The 22,758-nt window shown below is 41.9% G+C and overlaps 1 protein-coding gene across 2 annotated transcripts in view; it reads right to left on the bottom strand.

The window, feature by feature from the left end:
• Nucleotides 1–22,758, bottom strand: part of LOC311260662 (coiled-coil domain-containing protein 60-like) — a 31,521-nt gene continuing 8,763 nt past the window's right edge. Inside the window, exons 3-12 of one of the 2 annotated variants that reach the window (XM_084358793.1) lie at nt 22,193–22,363; nt 21,684–21,818; nt 16,935–17,039; nt 14,763–14,850; nt 11,218–11,413; nt 6,935–7,013; nt 3,290–3,430; nt 2,210–2,356; nt 1,789–1,978; nt 1–630 (exon numbers count right to left, since the gene is read on the bottom strand). In XM_084358793.1, coding sequence (XP_084214919.1) covers nt 436–630; nt 1,789–1,978; nt 2,210–2,356; nt 3,290–3,430; nt 6,935–7,013; nt 11,218–11,413; nt 14,763–14,850; nt 16,935–17,039; nt 21,684–21,818; nt 22,193–22,363 — 1,447 coding nt within the window. In that variant the 3' untranslated portion in view covers nt 1–435. The remainder of the gene's footprint in view (nt 631–1,788; nt 1,979–2,209; nt 2,357–3,289; nt 3,431–6,934; nt 7,014–11,217; nt 11,414–14,762; nt 14,851–16,934; nt 17,040–21,683; nt 21,819–22,192; nt 22,364–22,758) is intronic. The other variant, XM_084358794.1, reaches the window with a different exon arrangement.

Raw genomic sequence — 22,758 nt, 5'->3', positions numbered from 1 at the left:
GCTGGGATGTTCAGTGCAAAACAGAGTTATAAATGGAGACTTACAGGGAAATATGTAAAAAAAAACAGAAAGGCACTTGGTTTCTCTTTGTAGCAACTGACTGTAGATTCTCTTGATAAAGGTTAAGAACAGAAAGGAATGCAACACTCCTACTTCCAGTTTCCACCTTATTGTGTGTGCCTGTATCTCTGTGTTGAATCCTACCTGTACACATGTGTGACCATGTGCTTGCCTTTGACCTTTTATCTACTCGCTCCTTTTCTTTATGGAAATATCTTCCAACTGTCAGTTACTGAGTGTTATTTCTTACTCATTGACTCAGTGTTTTGGTTCTTTGAAATGTTAAATACCTACTCCTACTAATCAGCTTTACTCATCATTTTCCACCCATTACTTGTGAGACTAATTCAAGCTATTTCCGCCTTGAGCTCACATTTAATTTACAACCCCGGTGTGCCTCTCTTGATCTACTTGTCCGTTCCTGTAGCCCTCCTTCAGGCCTGGATGAGTGTGGTTCACCTGCTGTTCGAGGCGCACAGCGGTGCTGTGGGGCGGGGGCAGAGTGAGCCTTGAACGCAGCCAGGCATTGTACTCCTCCCTGGACATTTGGACCACATGCTCTGTGGCAATCTGACAGAGAAGAAGAGAGATGGAGGAGGGATGTGTTAAGTAGAGACAGACGGGAATGTGTGTTGATATTTCATACAGGCAAAAGTAATAGATAAAACACAAATACACAATAGAAATCGAATCATACAATGGTGCCTGTCCACAAAAACACACTCATACACCAGCAATCCCAGCCTTCGACAGACCTAGCCCACCCTTGTTTCCTCCTGCTGAGCCAGAAATGGAACCCAAAGCAAATCATCTGCAGTCTGTTTGATTCAGAGCTGCCTCATACTGTCCTAAAAAGGAAGAGAAAACAGCCAGCACCGACCCTCTGGATCAGTCAGCTTGCTTTACCATCCTCCAGTGCAATTTATCAGTCGGCTTCCTGTCATTACACCTTCAGCTATCTGCTCTGGAGTCTGGGAAGCATGTATTGCCCCTCATTTGTGACCGGTAGGGGCGTGTTCAGAGGGTCTGGAGTCAGTTAGTCCTGGAGCGTGGATCGCCCCTAATTGATGGTTTGGTGAGAGAGACCGAGAGTTTACTGTCAGGCTTAAAGTTTGGGGGAAGATCAGAGGAGTCCCATAAAGTCCTAGAACTGAATCTCTTATTTGCACATGGACGCTGTGGAAACACATCACTAGAAAACATTTATGGTGGGAATAAACAAGAGAATTTGAAATCTTTTAATCTCATTAATTGTCTTGTTAAATTGCCTCCATGCAGATTTACATTGTTACCGAGCTAGGACCACTGGATCATCCAGTTGTAGATCTGTACAGTTACATAATTGTGACCTTTTCAGCTGCTCTGAAGATTTCTGAAGTCTGAAGATCTTGAACTTGTGTGAACTACAAAAACAAAACAAAACACACTACTTGCAAACTCGCCACAATCGTGAAAATTAGCCTTCATGTCCAAATCAGTAAACTCATATCGGGCAGTGTCCTTTTATGGTTTTTTGTTTTTTAAAGAGACCGGAGCTAAAACAGAGGGTTCAGACAGAGGGGGAGTATACAGTGCTGCAGCATTCTGTAAAACTATTTATATAATATGTCTCCTTTAATTAAACATTCATTATCGTTAAATTATCATTTGTTGCAACAACAATCCAACAACGTGTGCCGGTTTCCAGTAACTTTCCTGGTGAAATGTGGTCGGAGGTGTTTCGTGTACCTGGATGGCCACACACAGCTCAGGCAAACAGAGCTCCCATGGCTCCAGACCCCCGAGCACCTTCAGGAAGAGCTGAGGTCGAACCTTGAGCGTCTGCTGCTCTGCAAACCCCCTCAGCTTCTCCAGCACCCGGCTCACCGCTTGCTCCCTGCACACCTCCTCGGGCAGTCTGCTCAGCAGAGTGGACAGCCTGGAAGGAAAATGACAGACACAAATCAACTGGGGTGTCAGATCCGCAGATAACATCATGCTACAACACGTAAGAATATGGTGTTTATTAGGTCTAATGTTAACACACATGCGTGCCACATGTGCACGCAGTTCCACAGATGGCTACAAATCTGACCCCCGGCACAATAAACCCCCTCATAACCTCGACTCCACATTCCACTCAAGATAATGTCTTCTACAGGCTGCATACCACATATTGTTGCTGTGCTTGTTTTCACTGTTGTTGTTTGGAGCCTCTGTCTCTTGAGACATCGAGGTCACATGACGAGGAAGGCCATGGGGTTCGGTCGTGTGACACATGGCTCGATACCTCCGGAGACCGCTGTTCAACCTCTCCCTGGAAGGCAGAAGAAAACTGAATGACAGAAAAGGAACTTGAGGAACCTGTAAGAGCTCCTGTTATCTTACACCTCTATGGTTTACACAGTACCAGCACACTGACTGTATTTGACTTATATTTAAATACCAAGTAAGTACACTGACTCATTTAACAAAGCAAACATGGGTGTTACATAGATAGCAGAACCTGTCTGAGGAGTGTTCAGGGTGTTTACCCTCAGAGTTCAAGCAAAGCAAAGGCTCACAGAGCAAATTAGTTCATGTCTTTAACCAAGATAAGATCATGTTAATTAACACATGATTCAATTCTTACGACACCTTCGTTCCCTCCATTGTACCTTCATTGATTTTGGGGCTCATCACACATTGAAGTCAAAACATACAGCAGAATTTGAGGAATTTAAAACATCATAGAAGCCGAGTGAGGGCACAACTTCACCTGTTCCCAAGGTGCATGGAAGAGGGGAAAAAGTCTAAAGGGGTAAAAACTCCAGCTACACTAGTAGTCTAAATGCCATCAGCTCTGATAATGAATGGATGAATGAATGAGGAAACAACATCAGGTATCATCTGTCATAGTGGAACAAATTCTGACTTCCCCTGAACTTCTAAACAGAAACATTCCTCTGAAATGAAAAGGGAATAGTTTGATATTTTGGAAAATACACAACTGCTTTATTTAGAAGCAGTGGAAAACAGATTGGCTCTAAAGGGACTTTGAGCTTTATCTCTGTTTTCAATCTTTATGCAATGCTAACTTGCAAGTAGCCAGCTTCTTTTTTTGTGTACAGACATGAGAGTGACATCACTCTTCTCAGCAAGGAAGCAATTTCTTATACTTTCTCTTTCAAAATGTGAAACTATTACTTTAAATATCAGTTTTGGAAAACCAATAACATGTGAATTAGTGAGGACTGGATGTTTTCCAGACCTGGCTTTGAGCTGCAGGACGTCGACGTAGCTCTGAGCCATCTCTTCAACCCGTCCGTCGAAGGCAGCTTTCAGCTCCCGCAGCGTGGCGGCCCTGTTGTTGGTCAGACGGCCAATGGCTGGCGGAGGCTTAGCGGGACAGCTGGATGCAGGAAACATGAGGGCAAACAGCTTTTGTTGTTGTGTTTAGAGATTCATAGTCATGATTGTGCTGCTATATAGTGAGTCTTTATGCTGGCTTTTGAAAAACAAAAAAGAAAATAATCACAAACACCTACCAATAAACCACGTTCAGTTGAATCGAGGTCATGTGACTGATGTGCCCAGTCAAGAGCATTAAACTGTTTGTACCTAAATCTGACTAGCTGCTGTGTATTTAGGATCACTGTCCTCCTGCGTTGTCATATAACTGGGGGACTACATGTAAAAAATGGCTGTGACAACGTGGACATGAACGGGCTGGCACACTGGTCGATCTGAAAATCAGCACTTTGACCTAACGTTTATTGTTTTATCTCAAATTACATTTCAAAGTACAGAGCAAACACAAGGTCAATGGATTGCACCGTATGTAGGAAATTGTACATCCTGTCGTAATTATTGTATCTTTATATCTTGCACAAAACATCAAAACATGAATATAAACCGAATGTGATACACTTTTACAGAAACAATCAACCAGGTAAGTTAAGGTTAAATAAGTAATTAGAGTTATTTCCTGTCCTTCGCTTATAATATATGAATAATGGATGTGGTTGCAGTTGCACCTTTTGCACCAAAAAGTCTTTTCGGTCTTGGAGCTGAATTGGTCGCCTGTCCCCGGACGTTTTTGGACTCACTGGAAGCAACGACGGTAGCAGCTTCCTCGAAGAAGAGATTGTTAAAATAGCGATAGATCGAATGGTGTAAATGTGGCGTGCCTATTAAATCTGACACTGGACAGTAGATAGAGTGTGTCGCCTGAAATATTTCTGTCAGAAATAGAATAAGCTCTGGCACCGTGCCCCATGGCTAAAATAATGTTAGTCCCATTGTAAGTCTACAAGGTATGATCATATGAGTCTCAATAATACTTTTGGTTAAAAAGCAGAATAACAAGATGCTTTTGCGCAGTAAAGCCCTTTTGGATGCATTTGTGAAGGCTTATTATTAGATTTGTTGTGCTGTTTTTATGGTTATTTATTATCTATCTAATCAATGAAATACAACTGAAAGTTTTACAATTTCAACTATCCAAAGTCTAATCTTGCTGGCACAAACATAATTACAGAAAGCAGTACAGGCTGCGAGAAAACAGTCATCATGCACATGTAATCATTGAATGGTGGTAATCATGTTGTCAGCCAAGGTAAATATCAGGTAGTAGAAAGCAGCGATGAAATGTCCCTGATAACATTTTTACAACATGCCCCTTTGTCCCGTCATTCCACTGAAGCTTCACAGCAAATTCCTGACATAGCCTTTCAGATCACTGCCTTTAAGGCTGTGATTAGGCCAGAGGAGGAATGAAGATGAAGGGGACTAAAAATAGAAACACAAATTGAAGGTCTGTCACCGCAGAGAGGCTCAGAAGAGTACAGGTTACGCTGCCACTGCAGCTCTCTTCTCCCTGCTCGTTCTCTCTTTACACAGTCGCTGCAGGGTCAAAGGAATATTGGTCCGGCTGTGATGGTTTGGACTTTAGTCCTCTCTACGGTACGCTGCTGTTGATCGAGGAAATAAAGCCATTGCTACTGTTACAGTTATTGCAAGTGGCTGAGTCATAATGGGAGCACAGCCGTGAGCAGGGGCGGAACTAGACTTTTATACAAGGGGTGGCCAGAGGGTGGGCAAGGCTTTATCAGGGGGTCCATATACTACAAATAAAGGAAAATATTATGTCACCATTATTCTGGGGTCCAGAATAATGGTGACATAATTAAACTGCCTGTACAACATGTAACAGTCCATGTAAGAAAGAACAGTCCAAGTGTATTTTGTCCAAAAACATTTGTTTGGTAACAACTTTAATAGTTTAGTCATAACTCATAAATCATATTATGATAACGCGACAGTCGACATGCCGGCTCTGGCTTACGGGCCAGATGTTAACAGTAGATGCAGTAGGCGCTGTGGCAATTAGACAGGAGACGTTAGATATACACGACACGCGACAGTGGGATCACCTCAGCTACACCCATTTCAACATTTCAGACTGTCTCAGCAGCAATCAATTAATTATCAGTATTTCATTTTTTTTGCTTTCTCCCACATCCTGACCTTGAAATAATGCTTAACCATTAATTCCTTGAGGTGAAAAGGAGCACAAGTCTTGCTCTATAAGACCCGCTGTCTTCACTTTATGTGTAAACGGTTCAGAGGGGCGAATAACTTTTTTGGGACATAAGAAAAAACGATGCATCTGGAGGGAGAAGGCGACGCTAGATCTTCCGCCCCTGAAATTAGAGCCTGCAGGCAAGTACCTTATAAATGTGGCAGGTGGACATAACGTCGTTAGGTTGTGTTCTTTAATAGCGGTGTCACTGAGTCCGTGTTTTTTCCATTTGCTAATTCCTCATTTACTACACACCACCTCCACCTTCTTGTCTCCTTTTTCTGCCTCAGATAATCCAGATTTTTGTCTCTCAGCAAAGGAGTCAGCCAGTTGCTTCAGAGCAAAGTTCACTCCTGGATCATCCTTTGAGGATTTTCTTTTACAAATGGGACAGTTTTTGTTTGCAGCTTGTTCCCAGAATTTTTGCAGGCAGCTTGAACAGAAGCTGTGGTTGCAGCTCAGAGACACAGGGTCTCTGAAAGTCTCTGAACACACATGGCAGCTCAGGAAACTTTCAACAAGAAATATTTTCTCAGCCATTTGTTGTTGAAGTTATTTTTCACTGCAGGACTCACCAAGTTTCTGTCTCTTCTCTTGATTGCTTCAAATACTCCAAACATTTGTTTTTCAGCAGAGATCTCACACCCTGTAATGGCGTCTCAGCTCTGTTCCACAATGTTAAAATCTACTTAATTTTCTTTTACATGACTCACAGGTTAAATTATTAACAGCAGGAAATGCTGTCATGTCATGTTGTCAGCATCAGATGGAGGTGTCAGGATTTATTTTTATTTTTCAGCCACTGTAACAGGAAACATGTTCTGCTGATACGTCTGAATGACTGTGTTCATTTCATCCAGTTGGACTAAATATAAAACAGTTAACAAGCAGAGGGAAACTTTTATTTAAAAGTTATTAAGTTTATCTCTTCATGAGGCAGGAACAGATGTTGTTTAATAGTAACATTTTCCATAAACCTGCTCACTGAAAGACCAACTCCTACAACATGTCCTGGATTCAGAAGCACTCCACCGATGTCATCACACTGCTGCTGCTGTCGCTCATGATGATGTCACTGATTTGTATTTTAACAGTGAGATGTCTGTGTGTAAAGTGTTTGGTGGGAGGAAAGAAAAACTGGACCAATACAGATACTTCTGTTGCTCTGTGAGGAACAACAGCAGTCAGGGGTAGAATTTAAAGATTTATGGCAGGAGGGTGGTAATGATACTGGGTTGTAATCGTCATGCCATGTTTATCTTACAGGCTGCTGAAGCACAAGTCAAGAAGTGAAGGCTGCTAAAATTTAGGTCTTTGCAAATTAGAATTTACCTGTCTCCTAGATTGCTGGTTTGTGGGCCTTTGCTCTCTTTCTTGACTTTCTGGTGGACATCTGAGACTGTGCGAAGACCTGGAGGTAAAAAAAACAAAACAAAAAAGAAAAAACAACTTGAACTAGACTTTTTCTGCTCGAGCTCTCCTCATCTCTTGCATCAGTGCATTGTATTATAAATCTGTAACTTTCTCTGGCTTTAAAGGGGCACCATGTAACTTTTTGACCTATATTCTTGAACTATAGGGTTTCTTGATGGGCAACTGGCTCTTTTGATCTCACCCCACCAAAACTCGCACGCAAATATACTTAATAACACTAAAATACACACACATAGACATATGACTTTCAAGTACATGTAGAAACTCATGTTCGGGAGGTTTAAGACTTGATCTGTAAACCCCTCACATTACCAGATAATCTGGGCCGAACAATGGTACCCACTAGCGTCCCAGGCCAGGTTTCTCCTCCAGTTGGAGAGAATTAGGATTAAATTGGCCTTAAACTGCTGTAGTCTGTGCCCAGCTTTAGGTCTTGCAAACTGCGTTTCCTTGTATCAAGAGCTCTGTCTCTGTTGGTTTATAGGTCGTAAAAAGACTTGCACAGAGCAACTTTCATTTTGTGGGTAATGTAGGCACCAGGTTTTGAAAAGCAGTCCACTGGTCTAGCAGTGAAATCCCATACCACTGTTGGAATCATGAGGGACAGTTTCAAAACAAATGATCAAAATCGATACAGCAGAATCAGAGATATTACTTTTTTATTCCAAACGCTCCTGCGCCTACATTACCCACAATGCAGCTTCTTCTGGAGCCACGAAAGACTTCATACTACTTTTTTCACATATGTAGCAGTACTCATCAAGCCCTTTACACACTTTAATGTGTAAAATTGGTGGAGTAACCCTTTAATCACAGTAATATGAGTAGCTGTAACTAGTTACTTCCACTCCTGCTGAGTGTTTTCTGTCTTTTTTCTTGTGACATATTGAACTGCTTGACTGCTTTAGGCCCCGGAAAATCCTTCAAATTAAAAGTCTCTTGGGTTGATATTGATATTGCTTCATTTTAAGGGATCACAAGCCATAAAGGTTGAGAGCTGGGGCTCCTGGCAACACCGATGTTGCATTTTCATTAGATCTGTTGTTTAATGTGAGTGATAAGAATCCAGACATGAGCAGAACAGTGATATGTAAGAGTCTGTAGAGATGTAAGTATTGCAAACATAAGTGAAACAAGATTAGAACTTGTCCAAGTTACAATATGAAATCAATATATTTGTCTATTTGTATTTTCATATTTAATCTCATAGCTCCCCCTGGTGTTCGCATGTTGTTACTACACCAGGAAATTAATTTGATAAAAAGTTGAACCTAACATGTAATCCCACCAGAGCAGCAGCTAGTAGTTAACACATACAGTAGAAGTCACACATGGTGCTGTCAGAATAAATCTTCATGAAGCTTCCCGAGAGCATAAAGCATTCATTAAAATGTTAAATACCAGCCTAAACGATTCTACTTCTCTATGAGCTGTGACAAAATTAATCACAGTGTGGCCAATCGGGCAGATGAGGCACTTATTGAAATGTACGGCACCATTTCTCACGAGCAATAGCTATAAAAACCTGCAGCCAAAACTGTAATAGCCAATAACTTTTGCAAATTGGCTGGCTTTAGATTGAATAAATAGAGTTCTTATTTTAATTATCCCAAATGAATGCGGCGGATTAACTATCTGTACTGAGAAAAAAATAAAAAAACTACTGGGGGAAGCATTGAAATGCAAAGATAAACCTCCTAATTATTCAAAGTTTTACAATTCCTTTTTTCATCAAAGAGTTTGAAAACCTACTTTTTTTTTTCTCAGAGTAAAGAGCTCCTCTTTCAACTTCATTTACCAGGCAAAACAATGTAGTGTGGGCAGAGCTGCACATCTCCAGTGGCCAATTTCTGGATTTGAGACATAACTTTGGGGATTAGCCTGAACAGCAGTTAATTGCTTTAAACCAATGACGCTGAATTAATCCTTTGATTTTTGGACTCCTTTTATGATTAGGGGGAGAGCACGGGAGGAGGGAGGGAGGGAGGGAGGGAGGAAGGGAATCAAAATGTGAGGAAGAGAGAGTAATGGGGAGGAAAAAAGAAGAAACAACAACCTGACAATGACTCAGGCAGCGACAGCAAGCTGAACAGTCTTTCATCAGGAGGTAATGATATGAAACCTGTAATCTACAGGAGGCGGGGTGGTGGGAGAGATCAGATGACTAATTATACTGCGCTCTGAAGCCTGAAGCAGTGCACTCTGGGAAGCGGCGCAGGGCAGAGGATGGCTGAGCCCTGGCACAAAGGCTCTGATCACCCAGCTGAGGAGTGCATCGAACAGGCCCGACTCTTATTTTAGTTTCCATTTCAGACTCAGCAGGGGGTGGGCAAGAGTGTGTGTGTGTGTGTGTGTGTGTGTGTGTGTGCTCGTGAGGTTGGACTGGGAATTCAGGTTCAGGTTTTTTTTTCTGTCTCTACGTGTTTTTTAGGCTTTGTGATCATTAGTTGTCAAACTGCTGTTTCTGCGAGAGCGCAGAGCTCAGTTTTCTGTGAGAATGTGTGTTTCTGTGAACAGGATTTTTTTCCATCTTCACAGTTTGGGTGTATTTGAGAAGAGAGATAGTTTTGGCTGGTTCTTTTGTGCCTCCTGATCCAGTTTAGTTTCATATTGGGTGAGTGAAGAGTTGAGTTTAGGGTAACTGTGACATAAATACAAGCTGTGACATTGTACTTTGACATAAGAAGTTGAGTTTAGGATGTGCATACTATGATTTCATACATTTTTGTTATTACATTTTATTATACATTTCATTTTCTTTGTAGGAACAAGGACAGGGTCTTAATTTGGGATGCGCTGACGTCAGTATTGACAGCTGATATCCGCCTTGTTTACTGCCATCAGCAAATAACATGAGATTGGCTAATTGCAGTAACCAGTGTTTATCTGTGTCACATGAATTTTGCGCTGTCACATCCAAACCACCCCTCCTCCATGGCACGCTCACATGTACACGATGCTATGATGGCTGTGAAAGACAACAGACCACAGCAGATCAAAAATAAATTAAACACGTTATTAAATGTAGCAATTTTAGCAACTTTGAGGCAAAGAAATAGCAACCTAGTCTGTTCGTTTGAAGCTCAACAATACATGACTTTCATTTGCAAATAATGTCTAATTAATGAAATAATAGAATGAAATACCAAATAACAAATGTTGCTTAGAAGAAAACTATTCTGAAAATGTAAGTATAAGTAATTAAATATAGGTATTTTAGCAATTATTGAAGAGGAATAATGAGGAAAAATGAATTGTGCCTAACTGCTAAAAAATATAGTAAATGTTGATGTTGTAAGCTGTTTCCAGTGGCCTGTTAGAAAAATGGTCTGAGAAAATGTAAGTCCCCCCCTGATAAGCAGTTATGGGATATCTTATTGTGAAAGGTAAAAAAATGTCAGGAGTTTGTCTGTATGTGCTGCAGATGAGAGCAGGAATTAAAGCTTTCTGTCTTGGCTCAAACTACGGAGCCTTGTGTTGTTCTCTTATTATCTTCATAATAGGTGCAACTTGAAAATGTCCTTAAAGGTCCTTTTTGTAAAAAAAACACAATCTGATTTTTGAGTCTCAATCCAAATTTGTTAAAGACTGACGCTTAGGATGGCGGCCGGCCTGACCTACAATCCCAGAGTGCCAGTTTTTGACGAGTTGGGAAACCAAGCGTCATTTTTTGACGAGTTAGGAATGAGACTCAAATATTAACTTTTCTTACAAATAGGGTTTTAACATTGCTGCGAGTCTGCAGCCTTGAGGTTCTTGCTCCTGACATCCCTGCCATCAGTTTGTGAGTACTGAACAATTCTTCTCATTGAGTAGCTAGTTCTGCACCAGGCTAAAAGTCTTTTGAAACAGTTACTAGTTATTCATCTTTTTCATGTGAAATAAGGTTACACCAAAGGTTGTTTCATAAATTTGTTTGGTCGAATTTGTGCTCTGACAAAGATGTGAAATGAAGAACCGACTGACTCTAAAACAGTTCAGTTCATTTTTTATATGAAGATTTCTTGGTTTCCCTAGCGCAAAAAGGGGACAAAATAACAACAATAAGAAAATAAACAACAAGAAAAAGACATTGGTGGCAGTATCTGTAGCAGCATCGACCTCTGGCATTTACACCAGAAGTGGCTCTTGACTCCACCAATGAAACTACACTGTACTTCTTTCCAATTCTGACAACTTACACTCCGAGGGGGGCTGGTCTGTCTCCTCTGCTGCTGCTGGAGACTCCGTGTCCTCCTCAGCGCCTTGGACCAGAGACGACACACTGCTGCACACAGTGTTGGAGGTGAGGTTCGAGATGGAGGCCATGGAAGACTTCCTGTGGGCATGGAGGCGAGCAGAGGAGCTGCGAGGGCGCCTGGGATAAGCTCTCTGAAGCTTGGGGAGAAGAGAAGCAGCAAGGACAGCATGTGTTTAGTTTATCACCTACACACAGGAATCTTCTCATTTCTCAGTTTCACAGCTGCATCATCTGCCCATGTTTTGTTAAAGCCTTCTGCTGTTTTGTATGACCTGTGTCAGATGAACACAACAGTATTCATGACAACTTATATATTTACTTTTAATTCAAATTCAAATCAGGAGGACGGAGGAGACGAGGAGGCACAAGATAGAGAAATTAGAGGAGCTCAGGGTCAACAAGCAGCTGCAACAAACTACAGCCTTTCAACCTATAGAGGTCAGCACAACAAAGCCTTTCTGCCAAACAGATTATGTTCCTTCTTTAATCCTAACCACATAATCTAATCTAATACCAGAAATGTCTTTTCTCTTTTACTGCATGAGCAGGAGGGGAAGAGAGTCTGGGTTACTGACCAAACACTCTATAACAGTGATTACTGTCGGAACAAAGAGCTGTTTAAGACTTACTTTAATAAGAAATAACGCTTACAGCAGCTTTGAATTTGTAACACTGCACTCTTGGAGTCTGAGTATTTCGTGATTAGATCTAATAATTCATGTTTCTGGTGTTTTTCATCCCGCTCTCACAACCTGCATCATTTAGACTGCCTTATAAAATGGTCATGAACTTGCAGACACAGTATGCCTAACCACACAAACATGCGACCACACCGCTTGATCGAAAAAAAAAAAAAAGCTTCTCTAATGGCTGCCATGTATTGAGGCTACTGTCAGCAGAGAATCTAATAGGCTATAATTGCCTCTTTTCTCTGTGTGGAACTGTTGAATGTCAGCACAGGATGGAGGCTCTTGGTATTACTTCTGAAGGACCGAACAAAACCTGGCAGTAACTACTGATGGTTCAGATCTCTGAAAGTTTTGTTTTCGTATCAAGTTCCATTTTTCGCCATGCGAGCCGTATCTCAGTGTGATGCCTCGCCATCTGTGTCGGGCCAGTTCTTCGTTGGAAAAAAGTAAAGCGGGCCGACAAACTACAAAAAGAGCAGAAATGGTGAAACACTCCTGTAATAATGGCCGCTTTTTAATGAGAAGCCTGAAGTGAAGTCTTAAATTTATGTCGGCTCCTCGTGGAGACGTTTGATCTGAAGTGCAGAAATATGCAAACACACGCACGCACACGCACACACGCACACACACACACACACACACACACACACACACACACACAAGCCGACAGGCAGCAGCTTGGCACACACACACAGGTAGACCCATCTCTCAACTCAGGAAGACATATGAGCAACAGAAAGGAGCCAGACATGTCTCTCCCTCCCTCCCTCCCTCTCTCCCTCCCTCCCTCCTCTCTCCCTTATGCCCTTCCCTCTCCCCCGCCTGTCTGTCAGAGAAGACCAGGGCCTTAAGTGTGTGTGACGCTCCCATCAGCCTAATTATCAGGGTGGAAGGAAGCACAACACTCCAGCGACGGCAGCAACAGCTCTCCAAATGTCCTCTACTGCCACACACTGCCGTCCCCTGAGGAGTAAGTGTGCGAGAGTGCGTGCGTGTGTGTGTGTATGTACGTGTATGAAGCTGCTTTTTGCCAACTGAGTCAGTCTGTCTGTGTAAGTATGCATGTTGCATGACTGTTTAAGTAAATGTTCAGTGCATCAAGATTTGAGGTTTAGAGGCTTTTACAGTGCTCGAGCATGAGTGAGTACATGCACGTGACTTTTCCTTTTATGTGTGTGTGTGTGTGTGTGTGTGTGTGTGTGTGTGTGTGTGTGTGTGTGTGTGTGTGTGAGAGAGAGAGAGGGAGAGAGAGAGCACCTGTAAATATAGGTGTCACCGTGCAGGATTTCTCTCTTTCTGCAGAGCGTGGCCGCTAGAGGACTTTGAAAAAATAAGTTCTGGGCAAACTCCAACCTTCTGCTGGGATCAGAGTCTGTCCAGAACTCACAGAGACAGATGGAGAAAATGAATACCCTTCTTGGCCAAAAGTATGTTGACGCCTGAACATTACATCCATATGTGATTGCTGAATATTTTATTCTGTTACCACTGGTGTTTGCGTGCCGCCATGACAGCCTCAACTCTTCTGGGAAGGCATCTGGACAGAATCTGGGACCTGGCTGCAGGAATGTGCCACCAGATCAGCATGAGTGAGGTCCAGCACTGATGCTGGGTGATAAGGCCTGGCATTCGTGGTGATCATAAAGGTGGTTGATGGAGCTCTTCCAAGCCAAACTGGGAAGACCATCTGTTTATAGACCTCACTTTATGCAGGGGGGCAATTTTATGTTTAAGTATGAATGAGCCTTCCCCAAGCATTTGCCAGAAAATTAGAGGAAGTTATTTTTAGCAGCGACCAGCAGCTGTATGGGTTGATCTGTTGATCCGGTCAGTTAGTCAGTCCATAAAAACTTCCCCACCCTTTGGCGGACAAAGTTTTCACCCTAGGAGGCTGAAGTTTGGCATCAAGGTCAATTGTGTCTGTGTGCGTGCAAAGGTGTGTTTGTGTCCATGCCAACTGGCTAAAAGTGGGAGTGGCCTATACCAAAGAGGCGTATACGCACACAGGCAGAGATCAGCAACAAGTCAAATGTCACCCCGAGCTAACGTCTGTAATCAGGAAGAATTGAGGAGATGCTATGAGCTCCCGTGTGACAACGATATATTTTTGTAGATTACAGCCCACTTGTAATGCACTGCAGATGGATTTATAGTTTGTTTTTGTAATATTTATGAGGTGGGTCACACAAAGATTGAAAATATTATATTGTGTAGTCTGATTACTGACTTTCTAGATAAAGCTGGAATTTTACATTTATCTGACTACTTGTAACAATTGATACAAAGTAGCCATTTGCAACGATATAGAAAATTGAGAATGCAATTCATTGAATGCATCAAGATACATTTGTTTCATTTGTTGGCAGGTGAATCGTAATCGAATCAAATCATGATGCCAGCGATGATTCACACCTCTAATAATACATTTGTCTTTTGTTTTAAAGGCATATATTTATTTTAAAACATGGATGCAGGAGTTCATGGTATTAGGAACACTGTCACTGACTGGCTCAGCTGATGTGTTTAAATAGTTTTTTGCCGAGCAATGGAGCTCTATGGCACAGACGAATAAGATGTACTGAGACTTTCTCTGTACAGACAATAGTAGTTTTAGTAGCATTACATCACTGTTGGGTTCGGACAGTAAGGAAAATAGAATAGCACCAGACTTATCCTTTAATTGGAAAAAAATCCCCATACGATGAGGACTGTGGTGTCAACATACTTTCAGCTATATGATGTGAATACAAATAAAATATAAAAAATAAAACACAGAGTAAATCAGAGTGAGAGATACCTTGGTTGAAAGAAACTGCTCCCATTTGTTCTCAACGGCTCTTTCTTTTTTCAGCGTCTTTATTGTGGTCCTGCCTCGGCCAGGGTCTCTGCCGATGGAAAATAATAGCCGCTGCTGTGATACATTCATCACTCCGGTGACCTTCTGCGACTCACCACAAGTCGAAACCGCCCTTCGAGGCAGAGACAGCTCGAGAGTCGCTCCGGCCATTATCAAAATCATAATTCATCTTATCGTAAAAACTGTGCACTGTTTCAGATTGATGCCCAACATCAGAGCTGCCCGCCTGGTGGAGGGCCCAGCAGTGTCGTAACCTTGTGATAATGTTTCATTTCATCCTCTCCTTGTCTTCCTGTACAGTAATACCTCAGCTGGATCATTTGGCCCATAAAGCTTAAGACTTTCTGGGAAATTGGATTTGAAGCTGAGCGACGGCCCTGGAGGCTGTAACATGATGACGTTTGGGTAGGGAAAAAAAATCTCTTTGTAGCTCTTTTTCCTCCCTTTCCTTCTGCTCTTTTCTTTTCTTTTTATTCTTCTATCAATTATTCAAGGCTTACAGTGGTGTGCAATAATATTCCTGGACTACATTCTACAAGGAGCCATTGTGACTGAGTGCCGTACAATTGCTTTTAGACTTTATGAATTCATCTGTTCTCACAGTGCAGGTCTTCTCTGACACTTGGAGAGAGACCATAAACATCACTGTGGATCAATACGAAGGCAAGAAAAATAATGTAAAAAAGGAGCCTTGGAAAGAAGCGTCTTTAAGGAATGAAAGCACCTACACTTGTGTAATCCTGTGGGTTAAGCGTATGAGTTCGAGCACCCCACAGCTGCTGTTTCTGCACTTTCCATCCACTTCCTCACCCTGGACTCCCTGTGGTGGGTCAATGAAACCTGGAGGTGATGGTAGGGGAGGAGGGGTGAATGAGGGGACGAAGATGGAAGAATGCAATCTCCTCGCTAAGCCTGGACCCCCTCCGGAGCTTTGGACTTTATATTTCATCCAGCACTGTCAGCTCGCGCCTGCAGCTCCTGATCACCGCCACCCTTCATCAGCGGCTCTCAACAGTGCAGATGCAACGTCTCTTCAGGTGGCTTGCTTCAGAACAGTGTGGATTCGACAGGAGTTACTCGTCGGCCGGCGCTCAGAGGTCAGCGTCGCAACGAGCTGGCCGCTGATGGATATGTCACTCATGCTGCTGGTTTAGGGCTCCAGACTGCGGGATCATTCATTAATAAATGACAGCTAATGTATTATGTATGGGGAGCTTTGTGAGAGTGTGAGTTAGGATGTCATAATCCTTACGCTCTGTGTGCATTTCTGTCTCATTCCTCACCATGAATGCACCATTATCTTGTCAAACAATTGATATAATAGTCAAATATTCCAAAAAAATATTAATATCAAATATTTAAGATGCTCCTTTGTGACCTGAAAGGGGCACTATGTGAGAAAGGTTGCAGGGTCCAAATATAAACAAAGCAAACAGTATAAAACTGTGTTGTCCTTTAAGGTCAGTTTGTTTATTCAGTGGATTCGGTCATGAAAACGAGGAGAGTTCGTTTGTCTTCTGATTAAATATACATAGTGCCCCTTTACAGGAAATTCAAACTCAGAATTTTAAATATTTACAATATTAATGAGGTAACAATACAAACTCAGAAATCTTTTTTTTTCCATGACTGAATAAACAAGCTGTTCTCAGAGGAAAAATAAGGTCCCCAGAACACTGTTTGAAACTAGAAAGGTGGCAGGGTCCGCCAAATATAAACAAAGTAAAACAGGATGAAACTGTGTTGTCCTTTAAGGTCAGTTTGTTTATTCAGTGGATTCGGCCATGAAAATGAAGAACATTGTTTATTTTTTTTTTTTAGGCATGTAAAAAAAAAATCAGTCAATTAAATTTCTTCCCCAAAACTACATAGTGCACCTTTAAGCTACACTACCATGAAATCATGAGATGTGATAACAGAGCTGCTGCATTAGGGAACAAAGCAGTCTTCAAGTTTTAACAGGAAGGTGGAGGGTGTTTGGGTGTATTTTTAGACCAAGATCTTGCCCTGCGGCAGCTTTAAAAGGCAACTTCTTATTCATGCATTAGCTTTAACTGACCAGCGGGTAGTTGTGTGTGGGTGGTAACAACCTTTGATCCCAGAATAACTTACTTGGGGTCCCAGCAGGCAGTGAGGGGGCCGACTCTGCCGGAGCGATCCAGAGTCAAGGCCTCCAGCAGCCAATTTAGACAGCAGAGCTGGCGGTAGATGACCTTCCTGCAAACGGCACACAAAGACATGAACTTCAACATCTGTGCCCGTCTGGAGTCCATCAACCCTAACCCTATGCTTTTATTTTAATTCCAACTCCATAAGATGCAGCGAGACAAATACTTGCTCTTTGTGACAAATAATTTCCACAGCACCGACACATTTTTATTGTCCCGTGCAGATTCAGGTTGTTCCACTTCCAGTTATTAAGGTTTCCACAGCTTTACTTGTTCACTTTGCTGCTCCTGTCCTGCCTTGTTTGAAAAGCGTTGAAGACATTAAAGCAGCATTATGTAATTTTTTTTACCCCAAAGTAACATCTTCAAAAATCATTCTAATGTTACAGTGGCTTGTAATAGGGTGAATGGTGTCTCCGTCTCAGCCCTCCTATGGTGTATTGCCCCCTCCAATGGCTTCAACTTGCCACTGCAAATCCAATCATAACAAACACTCTTCACTTCGCGCCAAGTCGTCTACTGCAGGTACAATAAGTGTATGAAAACATTGACACGAGAGGTCCAACTCTTCAGTGCAGCAGCTGCAAACAAATGCAAAACACGCCATCCCTCTAAAAGCTTGGTTACAGTGTCACCTGCAGTCAAGCGGTGCCGTCCGTCACCCCGACACTTTCACGCTTTGAAGCTTTATGACCACATCCATTCCCATGATCTCTCCTAACACATCGAACAACACAATATGAATTCTGCCTCGCCTCCCTCCCACCTGCTCCCGAATGTTGCTGCCCCGGGTCGCTCCGAGCTCTTTTCATTATCGACCGGGCCATTTGTCTGCCAGGCAGATAGTCTGCTAGATTGGGATCTGTCAGATGTCAGGTAACAGCCTTTGAACAGGGTTGTTATTTTCCAGAGGTCTCGCCAGAAAACAAGGCTGTATTCTGGCAGTGGCAGTAATGCAGTGTCAGAGGAAATGCATGTTGAGTTGGGAGGTGATGGATCATAAACAGAGGCTGTGGATGCGTCCCCGTGGAACAGTGAAAAGACAAATGTAAAACACGGAGGACTGTCCATAAAGATGAGGGCGCAGGCCTGACAGAACACCTGAGGATCCACTGTCGTATTCAGCATTCATTATCCGTATATTAATATATGGCTTGTAACACACTATAATACTATAGTTTTTTGTTTTTTCAATGTCAAACTGCACATTTATAGATATGGAAAGCGGCCTTTTCATGGCTTTATTGACAGGACAGCACTGAGAGATGATAGGAAATGGAATGAGAGAGGGGGGATGACATGCAGCAAAGGGCCACAGGTCGGACTCGGACAGGGCCTCTGTACGTGGGACGCCCGCTCAACCAACTGAGCTACTGGGGCGCCCCTGGGACTGGGAAAGCAAAAACCTTCAAATCTCGCTATTAGATCAGGTAAAATCTGAGTAGAGTGAAAAATAACTCACAGCTTTGAAAGGAAATAATAAATTGTGGAGCCATTTAAATGGTCAGGACTCAGAAACCTGGAGGACTTCTGTAAGGACGTCTAACTTGACTTTGACTTGCCACAGGCGTTTAAAACATCTTCGCTTCATCATGTGTTGGAAAAAATGTAAAATCTTATTGTGTCATTTGCTACGGAAGCCATAAACTGCCATAGGTCAAACACATTATTCCCTCCATTATCATTATCATCATTATCACGAAATAACAAATATTGTTTTCCTGAGACAATAAGATGATTTATTATTTGAAGATTCATCAGAGTGGACCATTACATACACACACTGCTCTGTGGGGTGGGTTTGGGAGTTTTAAAGCAACCTTTTGTGAATTCTAGCCATTTGAATGTTCAACCTACTGTTTTGATAAGAGGGTATTTACATTATGGCTTCTGTAAAGAAGAGGTGTAACAATATTCTTACATACAGTAATGTCCAGAGGGCAAATACCTCTCATTGGCCGAGGGGGCAAAAAAGCTACCCACATTAGTGGGTGTTTGAATGGTATAGGCTTATAAAGTATGTATATAAATAAATAACATTATAGTACAGTCTGATTCTCTGCTCTGACATTTTCAGCTGCCACACTTGTCAAGACGCCACGTATGCAGGCCGACATGGCGCTGCTGACCTAGTAAACATTAGGCGGTAAGTAATGAGATGGAATGACCTTTTGTTTTCTTGTGATGGATTAAAAATAGGTTGATTTATCTTGTTTTCCAGACAATGAGATGAATTAACCTGTTATCAGGAGAAACCGATCTTTATTATCTCGTGATAATTACCTCATGAAAAATAATTGAACCTATGGTCATTAGGGGCTTCTGTAATTTACACGAGGAGATTAATTCTTTTAAAATGTCAAGAGATTCTCGTAAGTGCATTTTACTAGAATTAATTTTTTGAAACAACTTTATCATTGGCCAATTAAATATGAATAGTTTGTTTATTTAAGTTTTACAGTTTGCTATTAATCATTTATTTACCAAAAAACAAACAATTCCATTAAAACTTGATACGATCAAAGCTACTACATGGACATGATACATGTGTACAAATCAATCATAGGCATCTTTCCAGCAGTTCAATTATGTGTTTGAAAGTAATGAAGACACGCTGTAATAGCATTTGTGTGTTACAGAAGTTTACACACCTTTTAAGGGTGCTTCACACTGACATTATAGTGTCTCACAACCATATTAAAATGTTATATCTTACTACTTCCAGACCTCTATACGGAAGCCCTAAAGGGCCATACATTTACACATTTCATTTCCTCCGTTTTCCCGTGATAACGAGTTAATTTCATTTGTTTTCTCGAGATCTTGAGTTATTATCTCAAAATAACAACTGCCGGTTTCCCGAGATAACGGGATAATTTTCTCGAGATCTCAAGATAACAAAACTTTGTTTTCTTGAGATAACAATATAATTAATTCGAGATCTCGAGAAAACCAAACGATAGTGTAGTATATTAAATCATTGCAGGAAACATCATTCAGTGTAGCAATGTCAGAGGAGCAGGAGCATTTCGATCAACGCGTCACATATCTTTTCAATCAAGGCCTGACACAGGCTGAAATAGATACACATACACAATACACATCTCAAATTAATTATATCGTTATCTCAGTAAAATAAAGTTTCGTTATCTCGAAATCTCGAGAAAATTATCCCGTTATCTCGGGAAAACGGCAGTTGTTATTTCGAGATAATAACTCGAGATCTCGAGAAAACAAATGAAATTAACTTGTTATCACGAGAAAATGGAGGAAATAAAATGTATGAATGCATGGCCCTTTAGGGCTTCCGTACCTCTACTTCGCTGCTCTCATCATTGTATTTCTGTTGGTGATTCAAACATTAAACAGTATGATGAACGTTTATAATTAAGTGATGGCAATTTAGCCATTTTCACATTATTACACAATATAAATGCTAAACATGTGGGTAAAATCAGATCATAAGAACAAAAGTGCAAACATACCTCAGCTCTTAATAATAATGGGGGACACATGCAGTACTGCACTTTTGTTCAACAGCTTGTAACTGTATTGTAGGCAGCGTTGCCATCAAATCCTCTGTATAAGATCAAAGCGGTGCGTAGCGCGTGCAGAACAGAGCTCGCTAAATGTTACTGCTGCGAACCCGAGTCCTGTGTGTGCACACTGTCAGCCGACAGCTGAGTTTGTAACAAGGCAGATTTGTCAGAGAAAACTTTTTTTCTGACACGTTTTTCAGGAAGGTTAGCTCTAGTTCACACAGCATCAAAGGAGTCAGCTGTATAAAAGAAATACAAAATGAAAGCATCGGGAGTATCTCTCACTGTCAGATGTTTCGCATTAAATATTCAGCGATCTGCCTGTTTGCTTTTCTTTGTTTGATGTTCGCTGAGGCGTACTAACACAGCTGTTTGACATGAATCAAACGGATGAACACTGAATGACGGAGGAGGGTGCAGTGATTCCTTAAAATCAAATGTTTTTTCCAAAAAAATCTCACCTTTTCCTCTGCTGCGGCACAAGGTGTGGTGTTTCTTTTGAAAAATGCATAGAAACCTATGCCCTCATTAAAACAGAGAGTGAATGGTGTGATCATGATAGTAGAAGCAAATATTCAGATGTTACACCTAACTATGCTGAATAATTTAAATACGAGGTACTAACTGATCCCCTTCACCTCGACGTTTAAAGTTTTCCTTATTTTATGCTCCAATTCCACAAATAATTCATTCTGAGGGTCACAATCTTGAACCTTCTTATCTTGCGACCTTGAAGACCTTCAGACATGAAGTTCTCAGCAAACAGCATGCTATATGTACAATCCAGAGACTCTACCTACTATACAAATTGCATATGGTGAAGTACAGCACAACAGGGTATGAGCATTGTGTATGTGAAGGTTTAAAACTGAAAGTGACAGGCTGAAGGAGTGAACCTTAGTCCATCTGTTAACCCCAGAAGTGCTTTTGTAGGATAATGTTTTTCTAAGTAAGACCATCGCTGAAACTCACATCACATGCCGTGGTACATGAACGCAACGTGCATCAACCAAGAGCGAGCTCAGCCTCTCTGGGTCTGAGTGGCCTGAACAGTTTGCCCTCCAGTTCCACCTCAATCAGCATCAACAGTACAATCAACCAAACTCAGATCTATTAGACAGCTTAATAAGCTGTGCAGAATACAGTAACCTCACCTCGGTGTTTCACTCAGCAGAGGGGAGGTCAGAGAGTGATGGACGGGGGTGAAAGGCCGTTCTGAGTGGTTCTTCTTCCTGCGTGGCCTTCCCTCATTCACACCTGAGCAGCTGGGTCTTGCGTGAAGGGGCCACCTGAACGCAGCAGAGATAAAGTTCTGTTGGCTTTTAATGATGCCTGAGGTTGAGGACGGTGCGGTTGAAGTGATTAGAATGACCTCAGTTAGCTTTGGTTGATCTACTCCATATCTGAACTATATAATTTGCATGTGGGTTTGACAAGAGTTCAATATCTTGATATTTTAAAAGAAAAGATAAGGTATGTGTATATAAGATATGTATATTATATATACATATATATATATATATGTATATATAATAAAAAACTGAAGACCTTAGCTAGAAGGTTTAAAGCAAAATACACCTTCAGTCCACATTATACACTGCACACGGCGTGCATCCAAGCTGATAAATTATGCCAACTAAGCTGATGTGAGTTGTTGCCTCACCCCTCTGCATCGCTGTCTGAGTCAGAGGAGAAACTGGGAGGTCGCGGCTCTGTTCTCAACTGCTCCTCTCTCCTCATCCGCCGGCTCTCCTCCGCCTCCTGCTCCTCCTGTTCCTCTTTCTGCAGGAGGTGGAAGTAGCTCTGGCCCCGCTTAATTGCTGATGCCAAACGCCTGCAAAGCAGAGAGACACGAGCGAGAATCATAAATACAGGGGGGGCATCATCACCGGCGTTCTTTAATAATGATATATGTTCGCTTTCCAACAACGCAAATGACAGAGAAGAAAAAAAAATACAAGGCGCGTAAACCATAAATGTCAAGCCGACACATTAATCTCCCGTCTTTGTCAGAGACATACAAAAACCATCAAAGCCGATGAGTTACAGTCAACAGTGCCCGCTTGTCATTGTAATAATCCCTCACAACCATGCATGCACACATACACACACACACACACACACACAAGCCCGCTGTAAATCATCCAAATCAGAGCACACCAAACCAGCAGGCAGGCACAAATGACACCTAACTAGAGCATTATGGGAGAAATGTGTTACGTCTGGCCA

The sequence above is a fragment of the Pagrus pagrus genome (assembly GCF_965226575.1).
Source record: "Pagrus pagrus genome assembly, chromosome: 8".
NCBI classification, from domain to species: Eukaryota; Metazoa; Chordata; class Actinopteri; order Spariformes; family Sparidae; genus Pagrus; species Pagrus pagrus.
Note: the sequence above shows the minus strand (reverse complement) of the source record. Positions and strands in the feature narration are given on the sequence as shown.